At 38.3% G+C, this 13,383-nt stretch overlaps 1 protein-coding gene and 1 non-coding gene across 2 annotated transcripts in view; one reads left to right on the plus strand and one right to left on the minus strand.

The window, feature by feature from the left end:
* Nucleotides 1-13,383, plus strand: part of GIPC2 (GIPC PDZ domain containing family member 2) — an 86,681-nt gene that overhangs the window by 37,306 nt on the left and 35,992 nt on the right. Inside the window, exon 3 of the mRNA XM_072834187.1 lies at nucleotides 9,567-9,747. Within this exon, the coding sequence (XP_072690288.1) occupies nucleotides 9,567-9,747 (181 nt within the window). The remainder of the gene's footprint in view (nucleotides 1-9,566; nucleotides 9,748-13,383) is intronic.
* Nucleotides 977-1,083, minus strand: LOC140639216 (U6 spliceosomal RNA). The gene has a single exon (XR_012036008.1). It is a non-coding gene; the product is annotated as a U6 spliceosomal RNA (small nuclear RNA).

Genomic DNA, 13,383 nt, shown 5'->3' on the forward strand with positions numbered 1-13,383 from the left:
TCAGCAGGGAAGAGCTTAGGAGTTTTGCAAGCACGTGTGAATTTTTAAGATCTAAACTCTGATGTTCAGAGCTTGTGTTCTTTCTTTCCTTAGTTTTTTAATGTCTCCTTGAATGTGTGTCTGCCTCTGTACTAGTTAGTAGTCCTGTGGAGACAGAACATGATGGCAAAAAAGAAAGTGAAGCATAAGTCAAACTGCTGATAGATAATTCAACTTAGAAGAGAAATGAATATCCTATTGTGTACATGGTTAATATGACTTTTTAAAAATTGAGGGGGATAATTTCAAACTTATTGAAAGATTATAATAATACAGAGGATTTCCATAACACCCTTTACCCATTTCTTCCAGTTTTTATCATTTGCCACATTTGCTATTTTGTAATCTTATGCATATGTATATGTGTGTATAAACATATATACAAATACATAAAACTTTTCTGAACTATTTGAAAAAGTGGATTATGCCCATTTAGCCCTTACTATTTCAGAATGTAGTTACTAAGCATAGGGTTTTTCTCTACATAACTATAATACAATTGTGAACTTCAGAAAATCTAATATTAATAAAACTGCCATATGGACATTAGTTTAATATTATTTTATCATTTACTTTATATCTTCTTTAAACTAAATGTACATGTATAAACAAAGTATCCTATTCAGAGGTTACTTGGAATAGGTCTTTCCTGCCCCTTTCCCCACTAGGTGTTATTATTTATTGGAAATACTGTTGAATCCATTTGCTTCTCTTTGGATTGAGTTTTCCCCCCTCATCTTTGTTTAATTTTTTCTGAATACATAAAATATTAACACAATTCAAAAGTTAAAACTGTATTAAAAGACATTCAGAGATCTGTCACTCTTTCCCCCGGTCCTCTATCCCATTACTCATTTTTCCCACTCCTTATAAGTAATCATTTTCATTAATTTCTGGCTCACCCTTTCAGTGCTTATTTTTGCCAAGATAAGCAGAAAAAGAAATGAAACATTCCAAGAGTTTGTATGTCATTCTTGTTCAGGGACTGTGTTAATCTTTTCTGTATGGTTCCAATTTTAGTGTATGTGCTGCTGAAGTGAGTACTTGGTATCCTTTCAGTGGTGGCTAGAAGTTAGAGTAGTTTAGAGCAGGACAGTGTGATATAGATTCAGACAAAGGTAAGGAGGAAGGGTTCCATGATTAAGTAGGTAGTGCACTGTGATGCATAGGAGCATGGGCTTTAGAAGTACAGGGGGCTGGGGCACCTGGGTAGCTCAGTCAATCAGGCATGATCTCAAGATCCTGGGACCAAGCCCTGTGTTGGGCTCATACTTTTTTTTTTTTTTTTTTTTTAGATTTTTAAAATTTATTCATTTGAGAGAGCGTGAGAAGCAGACTCCCAGCTGAGCAGGGAGCTGGATGCAGGGCTGGATCCCAGGACCCCCAGATCATGACCTGAAGGCAGATGCTTAATTGACTGAACCACCCAAGTGTCCTGGGCTCCATGCTTTTTTTGGTCTCTCACCTTTTTTTAAAAAAGTAGGTTCCATCCCCAATGTGGAGCCCAATGTGGGGCTTGAACTTATGACCCCAAGATCAGGCCATTGTCAAAATCAAGGGTCCAGTGCTCAACAGACTGAGCCACCCAGGTGCCCCCAAAAGCAGTTTCAAGAAGAGGAAGGTCATAGAGATAAATACCTACCTCAAGAAACAAGTCTCAACCTAACTTTATACCTCAAGAAACTAGAAAAAGAACAAATGCAGCCCAGAGTGAGTAGAAGGAAGGAAATAACAAAGATTAGAGCAAAAATTGAGACTGGGGCACCTGGGTGGCTCAGTCAGTTAAACATCTCACTCTTGATTTCAGTTCAGGCCATGATCTCAGGGTTGTGAGATCAAGTCCCATGTCAGAGGCCCAGCTTGTGATTCTCTCTCTCTCTCTCTCCTCCCCCCCTCTGCCCTCTAGCATACCCCACTCTCAAAAAAAAAAAAAAAAAAAAAAAAGGGGAGAGGCCAAAAAGACAGTAGAAACTATCAATGAAACTAAGAGCTGGTTTTTTGAAAAACAACTGACAGACATTTAGCTAGACTCACCAAAAAGGACTCAAAGAAAATCAGAAATGGAAGAGATGTTACACTGGATACCATAGAAATGCAGAGGATCATAAAAGACTACTATGAGCAGTTATACCTAACATATTGGACAATGCATAAGAAATGGGTAAATTCCTCGAAACCTACAACCCACCAAGACTGATGATGAAATAAAAAATCTGAACAGATGGATTTAATCTTCTTGACAGTAATGAAAAACTTTCTAACAACAAAAGTTTAGGACCAAATGGCTTCACTGGCAAATTTTACCATCCATTCAAAGAGAAGAATAAATACCAATCCTTTTCAAATTCTTCCAAAAATTAGAAGAATAAATTCTTCCAAACCCATTTTATGAAGCCAGCATTACCCTGATACCAAAACCAGACAGGAATGCCACAAGAAGAGCCAGCATTCCTAATAACATAAAAGCAAAAATCCTCAACAAAACATTAGCAATAATCTTCAGCAATACATTAAAAGGGTCATACCTCATGACCAAGTGGAGTTTTATTGCAGGGATGGTTCAACATTCACAAATCAATATGATATATTACATTAACAAAGTGAAGGATAAAAATTATGGTTATTTCAGTAGATGCAGAAAAAAACATTTGATAGAATTCAACATCCATTTATGGTAAAAACTTTCAACAAAGTGGGTTTAGAGGAAACAAATTTCAACATAATAAAGGTTCTATAGGATAAGCCCACAGCTAACATCATACTTACAGGAAAAGCTTTCAGCTTTCCACCAGTAAGATCAGGAACACGGCAAATATGCCCACTCTTGCCACTTCTATTCAACACAGTATTGGAATCTCCAGCCAGAGCAATTAGGCAAGAAAAATAAAATAAAAGGTATCCAAACTGGAGAGGAAGAAGTAAAATGGTTACTGTTTGAAGATGGCATATACAAGAAACTCTAAAGACTATCTAGAAAACTGTTAGAACTAATTCAGTAAAGTTGAAGAATATAAAACTAATATGCAAAAATCTTAGTTCATTATTAGCATATAGAAATGTATTGGAAAAATTAAAACAATTCCATTTCCAATTGCATCAAAAAGAATAAAGTACCGAGGAATAAATTTAACCAGGGAGGAGAACAGCATATTGAAAACTACAAGATGTTAATGTAAGAAATTGAAGACAAACAAATGAAAGGATATTCCATGCTCATGGATTGGAAGAATCAATATTGTTAACATGTCCATACTACCCAAAGTAATATTACAGAAGCACTACAATCTATATCAAAATTCAATGATATTTTTCATAGAAATAGAACAAATAGTCCTAAAATTTATATGGAAACAACCATAGGAGACCCTGAATAGCCAAACAAGGTTGAGAAGAACAAAGCTGGAGGTGTCACACTGCTTGATTTCAAGTTATATTACAAAACTGTGGTAATTAAAACTGTGGTATTGGCATAAAAATAAGCATTGATCAATGGGCCAGAATAGAGCGCACAGAAATAAACTCCTGCATATATGGCCAATTTATAACAAAGGAACCAAGAATACACAATGGGGAAGGGACACTCTATTCAAAAAATGGTGCTGGAAGAATTGGATAGCCACATGGAAAAGAGTGAAACTGGACCATTATCTCATACCATACACAGAAGTTAATCCAGAATGGATAAAAGACTTAATTTTAAAACTGAAGCCACAAAACTCCTAGAAGAAAAGCAAGGCAGTAAGCTTACCGACACAGATTTTGGTGATGATTTTTGAACCTGAAAATAAAAGCAAAATCAAAGTAAAAAGTGGGACTATATCAAACAAGAATACACCCTGTTTTAAAAAAAATGGACAGAAGATCTGATGAGACATTTTTCCAGATAAGGCCTACAGATGGTTAACAGGTACATGAAAAGATGTTCTAAGTTATTAATGATCAGGGAAATGCAAATCAAAACCACAATGAGCTACTACCTTGCACCTGTTAGAATGGCTATTATCAAAAAGACTAGAAATAACAAATGTTGGTGAGGATGTGGAAAAAAGCAAAACCTCATGCACTGTTGGTAGGAGTGTAAACTGGTACAACCATTATGGAAAACAATATGGAAAAAAATGCACTCATCTAAATAATGCTGACAAAAATTCTTATACACATATATTTATTTTTTTCATTTTATATACATATATTTAGATCAGATGCCATTTTATCTTGATTTTTAACCTGAATAAATATCCCAATTTTCTTTTCACCCAGTATTGCATGAAATCCAAGGCTGACTTAAAAACATGTATATCGAGGAATGCCTGGGTGGCTCAGTGTTGAGCACCTGCCTTCGGTGCAGGGCGTGATCCTGGAGTCTTGGGATCGAGTCCTACATCAGGCTCCCTGCGTGGAGCCTGCTTCTCCTCTGCCTGTGTCTCTGCCTCTCTTTTCTGTGTCTCTCATGAATAAATAAATAAAATCTGAAAGAAAAAACAAAAAACATACATCTAGAACCTATCACTAAAGGAAAGCAATGTGAATACTTTAAATATTATAAGTAAAGATAATACCATGCTCTCAAAAAAAAAAAAAAAAAAAAGGAAGGGAAGACAATATGGAGTTTCCTCAAAAAATTAAAAATAGAACTACCATAAAATTCAGCAATTCCACTTCTGGGTATTTATATGAAGAAAATGAAAATACTAATTCAGAAAGCTCAATGTACCAATGAGCACCTGGGTGGCTCAGTCGGTTAAGCTTCTGACTTTTGATTTTGGCTCAGGTCATGATCTCAGGGTAGTGGGATAGAGCCCCTATGTGTGGCTTTGTGCTCAGTGCAGTCTGCTTGTCCCTCTCCCTCTGCTCCTCACCCTGCTCTCTCTCTCTAAAATAAATAAAATCTTTTTTTTTTTTAAATAAAGATTTTATTTATTCATGAGAGACACAGAGACAGAGGGAGAGGCAGAGACACAGGCAGAGAAAGAAGCAGGCTCCATGCAGGGAGCCTGACGTGGGACTCCAGGATCACACCCTGGGCTGAAGGTGGCGCTAAACTGCTGAGCCACCGGGGCTGCCCTAAAATAAAATCTTAAAAAAAAAAAAAAAAAAAAGACAAATGCACTGTGTATTTGTATATGGTGTTCCTTGCAGCATTGTTTACAATAGTCAAGCTGTAGAAACAACCTAAGTGCCCATCCACTGATGAATGGATAAAGATGTGTGTACACACACACACACACACACACACACGCATACACACAGACACACAGAGTGGAGTATTAGCTGTATAAAAGAATGAAATCTTCCCATTTGTGGCAATATGGATGGACCTTAAGGGCTTTATGCTAAGGGAAATACCAGAGAAACACCTATACCGTATGATCTCTCTTCTATGTGGAAGTTAAAATATCTATGTGATTCGAAAACTTTTGAATTAAAAGAAAGTACTGCATGGTTCTCACAGATAAAACTTTTCAGGTGAAGAGACAACAGACTTTAAACATTTATGATTTTAGATTTTATAAGCGTCAGTTTTCCAGAATCAGAGTATATAAATAACCTAATCAGAAAATTCAGAGTGTACTTAAAGCCAGAAATTTCTAGAATGATTTAAGATGAGTTGGCAAACATTTATATAAAGGGATGGGTGGTATTTTAGGTTTCGTCATAATTTAGGATCATGCCATACCATGTTGGTACCACCTCTGTTTGAATCCCAATTCTGTTGTTTGTTGTGTTCTTTTGATTGAGCCATGTAATCACTGTATATCAAATATCCCCCTCTGTTAATAAAATGAGGCTTGTTTTGAAGACTAAATGAGTTAACTGTTTACAGTTGTTATGAATGTTACTTTTTTATGAATGAGGTTTGAGAACAAACAGTGTTGGGAGGATCAGCAGCACACATCCCAGAGTTGCTGACTATGGCAGCAGGGCATGTGGCTCAAACAACCTTAAATCTGATGCCTAAGCTTTGTGGAGAGCGGTGTGCTGCCCTCAAGTTTCTGCTGATATCTGTGATGAGCAGACTGAGTTCTGGATTATATGCAACAAAATAATGGAAAATACTATAATAATGGTCTGAAATGGTTGGGAGCTTCTAAGTTGAATAATGTAGTAAATCTCATTTAAAAAAATTGTCTTCTCTGCATTTTGCAATATCATCATCTAAAGCCAGATGAGACAAAGTTCTAAGTGTCCTAGATAATGATACTAAGTGACTCAGTAAATATAAGCCTAGAACTGATAACTTATTTTTTATCCAGTCCTTTGCAATTGAGTGGCACTTTAAGCAATACTATTAATCTCTATCATGTTATGATTATCAAAGAATAGATTCTAGAAACTTGTCTCAATGGCTACCTCATTCTTTATGACTTAAGAGGCTAAGGCTTAAGTAACCCACAACATATATAATCAGTGTCTTCCACTTTGCGTCTGTATCTTTTTTTTTTTTAAGATTTTATTTATTTATTTGAAAGAGAAAAAATGAGAAAGAGAGGTAGGGAGGCTCTGAAGCAAACTCCGAGCTGAGCGCAGAGCCCAACATGGGGTTTGATCCCACAATCTTGAGATCAGTACCTGAGCCAAAAACAAGAGTCAGACGCTTAACCAACTGAACCACCCAAGTGTGCCCTTTGCTTCTGCATCTGATTCCCCTTATGAGGTTCAAGTTTCTTAAACTGATTTTCCTATTATTCATCCTAGATCCTTATCTGATGCTTCTGACCTATGCTTTGACTTTTTTCTTGACTGCCTGGATCCTTGCCTTGCAACTTGTTCTGACTTCTGGTAGCTGCCTTTCTTCCTTCTGTCTGGACACTCTTCTATTCACAGATCCAGGACAACCTAGATTTTTGTTACTCTGACCTTTACTGGTAAGATTTATACCTGTGTCTATAAAGTTTTTCATTTTTTAGAAAAAGTTTTATTTAAGTAATCTCTACTCCCCATATGGGGCTTGAACTCAAGACTCCAAGATCAAGAGCTGCGTATTTTTCTGACACAGCCATGTACCCCGTAAAGTTTTACATTTAATTAATTTTATACAATGCTTATTTTTATTTTTTTTATTTTTTTATTTTTTATTTTTTTTTTTTTTTAATTTTTATTTATTTATGATAGGCACACAGAGAGAGAGAGAAGCAGAGACATAGGCAGAGGGAGAAGCAGGCTCCATGCACCGGGAGCCCGACGTGGGATTCGATCCTTGGTCTCCAGGATCACGCCCCGGGCCAAAGGCAGGCGCTAAACCGCTGCGCCACCCAGGGATCCCAATGCTTATTTTTAATAAAATTGTGACAAGTCTTAAAAATATGTGGAGGGACACTGAAATTTGTATGCTGTTGTTGATCAAAAGAAAAAAAATAGGATCAGAAGGTATTAAGAGATAAATTAGAATAAAAATTAAGGAAGTAAAAGTTATGTATAGATGTTCACATTCTCAAATGGCTTAGGGATGGGTATTTAATAGTTTTTTTTGTTTCTTTAGATTCTACCCTTCTTTTTTTTTTTAAAGATTTTATTTATTTATTCATGAGACACACACACATACACACACACACACAGAGAGAGAGAGAGAGAGAGAGAGAGAGGCAGAGACACAGGCAGAGGGAGAAGCAGGCTCCATGGAGGGAGCCCGAGGCGGTACTCGGTACTCGATCCCAGGTCTCCAGGATCATACCCCGGGCTGAAGGCGGCGCTAAACCATTGAGCCACCCAGGCTGCCCCTGCTCTTCTTTTAAATCTTGCTTATTTTTCTGTGACCCTTTAGAAACTCCAGTTGCACTAGGTGGTATGTTATAGTTACTCTTTTTTTTTTTTTTCGTTATAGTTACTCTTAATTCTGTTAACTTATAATGCTAATATGGACTCCTAATAAAACAGTGCCAGTCAGATTATGAAATTTCTCTCATTTTTTATAATTCACTTTTTGTAATGATAATGATCTCTGAATTGGCATTATTTCATTTGCATAAAGCGTATGAATAGTTACTACTATAATGAATATAGGAATATCTTAAAATATGGGAGTAAAAAAGAAACCTACTGTGAGTTTTGATATATAGTAATAAAACTTAAAGCCCAACCTTTCCAGAATAGTCTTTTACTATTTTCTTTCCTTCTTTTTTTCTTTTTTTTTTTTTTGTGACATTGTGGAGATGCTGGGGTACATGAGCTCAGTTTTCATCTTAACTCTTAGCCACAGTGGTCACCCTGCTGATTCAAAAGATGTTATTCTGGGATGCCTGGGTGGCTCAGTGGTTGAGCGTCTGTCTGCCTTTGGCTCAGGGCGTGATCCTGGAGACCCGGCATCGAGTCCCACATCAGGCTCCCTGCATGGAGCCTGCTTCTCCCTCTGCCCGTGTCTCTGCCTCTTTTTCTCTCTGTTGTCTTTCATGAATAAATAAATAAAGTCTTAAAAAAAGATGTTATTCCTCCACCTGGTAAGAGTGGGGAATGCACATGCTTTTATTATACATTTAGCGGCCCCTAATATTTCTATCCTTCCACTCCTAGGAAGGATTTGTGACTCATGAGGCCGAGTGGCCTTCCTTTTGCCCCGTTCCTCACTACTGTGGAAGAACTGAACTTGCAAGGCTGTTATCTGTGTGGGGTTTTCTGGGCCCCCAGCCCTAAAATCCTTCCATAAAATATTAATACTATCTTAGGGAGTCTTCGGTCTCCTTTTGAGACTCTGCACTACAGATTTTTGTATAGAAGTAAGATAAATTTAAGAAAGACCAATGTGAAAATTTCCTGTGAGTCTTAAGTTCTCTTGACTTAAAATATATAAAATGAAAAATGATAGTATAAAATCACTCTTACTGGCTTCCTTATTAGTTACCAATGTTCTTAGCTGACGTTGTACCAATTCTTAAATCATTACATTTGTAACTGAGGTTTAAAAATGTAGTTTGTAAAAAAAGCTGAAGCTCTACTCTTATGTAATGGGTTTCGTTTTGAAATGATTCAACAATAATTTTTGGAGGGACTTCACTGTGTAGTACTGTGCTAGACACAGAGCATATGATGGTGAATAACACCATCTCTGTCTCTAAGGATATTGCAGTTCAGTAATGGAGACTGAGAGGTGAATGGACAATTGTACTATAGTATGCTGAACTGGCAAATTACTTGATTTTCCCAAGCTTCAATTTTTCTGCTCTATGACATGAGACTTTCATAAAGGTTGTTAAAATTAAATGAGATGGCAAATGTAAAGTGCTCAGCTTAGAGCTCAGGATATGTAGCAAAACCTACTATAAAAACATGAGAGTGACACCTTGATCAGTCCTGGAGGAGTACCCCAGGGGATGTCAGAAGTTTCTCAGAGGAGGTATGATGACCGATGGAGCAGAACTCTGAATGAGGTAAGATGGTTGTCCTTTGTTGCTTGGTCTTTTCATCTTTAACTGGGCATTAAGCTGCATTGTTAACATGTCAGTGTATTATATATAATGTCTCAGGAGCACAAAAAGTAATGTTATGCAGTTCCACTCTGTATTATGTGTTATCCTTAATTTTCTTTCTTTCAGAGAATTAAAGATGGCAGCCTAATTGACTCCATTAAAACAATCTGTGTGGGGGATCATATTGAATCCATAAATGGAGAAAATATCGTTGGGTGGCGTCACTATGATATTGCAAAAAAATTAAAGGAATTAAAAAAAGATGAATCCTTTACCTTGAAGTTAATAGAACCCAAGAAGGCATTTGGTAAGTCGGGTATGGGTGTGTATGTGTGTGAAGTGTTTTATCCCGTGGCTCGTCTTTCTAAGGGTAGTAAATACTTAGATGTGATGCCATGTGTTACAGTATATCCATTAAGGATATAGGGAATGATAGCACTGTTGTCAAGGGCAACAACTCTTCAAGGAGAAAAAAGTTGTCTAAAAGGACATTTCTGAAAGACCTTTGGAGTTACAAAGTCTAATGTCTAGTGACTCTGTGGCTGTTCCAAACTCCAAGAAGATCACATTGTATTATAATCATCTTGCTGAGCAGTAAAATTCTTGATTAAGCTCTCTAAGCCACAATATCTATTGTTCATGGACTTCAGCAGCAACAACTTTAGTTACACAAAGAATCGGTATTTAAAATAGTTATCTAGTCTATTTTAAAGACTTCCTTCAATCCCTTTCCTCCATTGGCATTTTGAATTTGGCAGCATGAGATGGTATGAAATTACTTCCACTTTGGTGTGACATCTGTACTTGCTTGGTTTTAGCCATGGCAGCTGTTTCCCAACTGTTCAACCCCCCAGGGCCATCTCATCTATAGGAAAATGTGCCAGCTTCTCTCTCACTACCCAGCACTATTTTAATAAGCCAAATGACGGCCTAGTGTTCATCAGTGTTGAAATATCTTCAGCAGAATCATTCTAGGCTGCCCTTACTCATCCATGACCCCACCCAACTTATGTTCTTTCCTTTGCTCACAGTACATAAATACTCCTTACAATTGGTCTCTAATGGTTGTTTTCTCAGGGCAGTTAATAAAAATGGTGGGGGACTGCAATGGATCTGGGGAATTACATTTCCCCTCTCTTAGCAAGTAAGCGACAGATACTAGCCATATGGAAATGGAAATTCTCTGCTTCCAAGTGATTTCTGTGCCATTTATAGAAATACAGTGTAGGTTATATTACTTGTGGGAGAAAGAGTTCAATAGAAGATGTGAGAAAAGAATGCCTTGAACTGAGCAATGTATAGAATTGTTGAATCACTATACTGCACACCTGGAGCTAATGTAACACTGTATGTTAACTATATTGGAATTAAAAAAACCCAAAACAAAATACTGGGTGGCATGAGGAAGGGGGAGGAAGAATGCCTTATGCCACTGCTGCTCCTGGAAGCAATACTAGATGCTGTGATTCTGAATGGTGTACAACCCAGCTTTAACCCCCCCTCCCCCATCACAGAAGAAGGTGGGCAGCACTCAGGTTTCTATCCAGCATTCCTTTTGAAGTGGCTTCGTTTGCTAATCAACTCCCTGGGTATTATAACATAGAAATGGATAGGATGTAAGCAGTTTGAGATATTTTTATTTGATTTAGACTCTTTGTAAATCAGTCATTCTCTCAGTACAACTCAAGGGGGTATAGTATTTTTCCACCTTAGATCACCACCACATAATCTGTTTTTCAGAGTTAACTTTTTCCTATTTTTACCTATTGTCCCTGTATTTTTTTTTAAGATTTATTTATTCATGAGAAACATAGACACACACACACACACACACACACACACACACACACAGGCAGAGGGAGAAGCAGGCTCCATGCAGGGAGCCCGACGTGGGACTCGATCCCCGGTCCCCAGGATCACGCCCTGGGTGGAAGGCTGGCGCTAAACAGCTGAGCTACCCAGGGATTCCCCCTGTCCCTGTATCTTTATAGAAAGTTGCGATACACTTTAACTTGGATGCTTGGTTGTTGTTAGTCTTGGATGTTACATATTTCATTGCATTTAGCTATTATTGCTCTGTGGTTGGATTTTTTTCCTTCAGTACCCGAGACACATGTGTAACTGGCTGGTGTACTGCACTGCCTTATGTGCCTGGCTGCTTTTGAACCTGCTCCTTGTTGCCTCATGTGAATTCTCTGTACACATTTGAGAAGGACACTGGGTAGGATTTTCCTAGTGGGGGTCTATTACTTTAGCATCCCAAATGCTGGTGGTGCTGTGGGTTAGGATATGTGGAAATTGATTTTGGAGCAATGATAAGTTGTTATCTTCTAAAGTTCCTATGATAGCTTAACCTAACTTAAATCTGCTGGACTATATGCATTTTCCACTCTGGGTTGATACTTGATTTTGGGCCATCGCTTGGGGATTTCTCTTAATATTTTATTTTATTTTTTTTTTAATTTTTATTTATTTATGATAGTCAGAGAGAGAGAGAGAGAGAGAGAGAGAGAGAGGCAGAGACACACAGGCAGAGGGAGAAGCAGGCTCCATGCACCGGGAGCCCGACGTGGGATTCGATCCCGGGTCTCCAGGATCGCGCCCTGGGCCAAAGGCAGGCGCCAAACCGCTGCGCCACCCAGGGATCCCGGGGATTTCTCTTAGAAATAGGGATCTAGTTTCCCCCAGATCTCTTTGTTCTAATCTCATGTTTTCCTGTTTCCTTCTTTCCTGTGTCTTTTAGCATTGTCATTGATGAATTGATTCAAATTCATAGTCCTTCATAATTATCTGACTTTGTTGTCTTGGGTTCCTAGGAGAAAAGGGTCAATATAGGTGAAGCAGAATGTTCTGATTTCTGCAATCAGGCCACCTATGCTGAAATGAAGTCATTTCTAGGATTTTACTAAAAGCTGTTGAAATAGCCATACAGTCTAGTATTTTGACATTTCCTTACCAACTTCCCTAAAGATTTACCCTGCGGGGAGTCATGTAGACTGTGTACTAAAATGCAAGAAGGAGTGTAGTTGGTTACTTTGCAATGGTATAACAAGGATGATGAACACAACTTTCAGCCATGGATAAGGAAATCTTTACAGCCTGCTCCCATTTTCTTTTTTTCTTTTCTTTTTTTTTTTATGATAGTCACAGAGAGAGAGAGAGAGGCAGAGACACAGGCAGAGGGAGAAGCAGGCTCCATGCACCGGGAGCCTGACGTGGGATTCGATCCTGGATCTCCAGGATCGCGCCCTGGGCCAAAGGCAGGCGCTAAACTGCTGCGCCACCCAGGGATCCCCCTCCCATTTTCATATTTTAGGTCCACCAATATTCACATCCCACTTCTAGGGGCCATTATATGTGCCAAGATTCTTTGAGAACCATAGAATAGACACTTTCTAGTTTAATGAAAAGGCTTTTTTATTTATTTTTTGGGGGGAAGACTATCAAGTAGGTCTCAGAAAAAAAGACTGTGTCAGTAATGCCTTGGGAAGGTCAGGAACTAAGGCCATTTCAGGTATGTATGAACCAGACACCTCTCATGGAACTGGCCTAATTAACTCTCTCTAGTTATTTCCTATCTTCATGTTACTCCACTCAGGATTCAAATTCCTGGGAGAGCGGGGGAAACATTAGGTTATGTCCCATCTTGATAGTGGGGAGACAGGCTACATGGTTAATAGGCCCACCCAAATCCTGCAGAACAGTGAGGGAGAAGTTTCCTTTTGGATAGGGAAAAAAGTAGCAGATGTCCGTTTTGCCATTAGCTGGTTTTATCTTGACTTTTATTTTTTTTTTAAGATTTTATTCATGACCCCCCCACACACAGAGAGAGAGAGAGAGAGAGAGAGAGAAAGAGGCAGAGACATAGGCAGAGGGAGAAGCAGACCCCATGCAAGGAGCCCAACGATGGGACTTGATCCTGGGACTCCAGGATCACACCTTG

Source organism: Canis lupus, chromosome 8 (assembly GCF_048164855.1).
Source record: "Canis lupus baileyi chromosome 8, mCanLup2.hap1, whole genome shotgun sequence".
Classification (NCBI taxonomy): domain Eukaryota; kingdom Metazoa; phylum Chordata; class Mammalia; order Carnivora; family Canidae; genus Canis; species Canis lupus.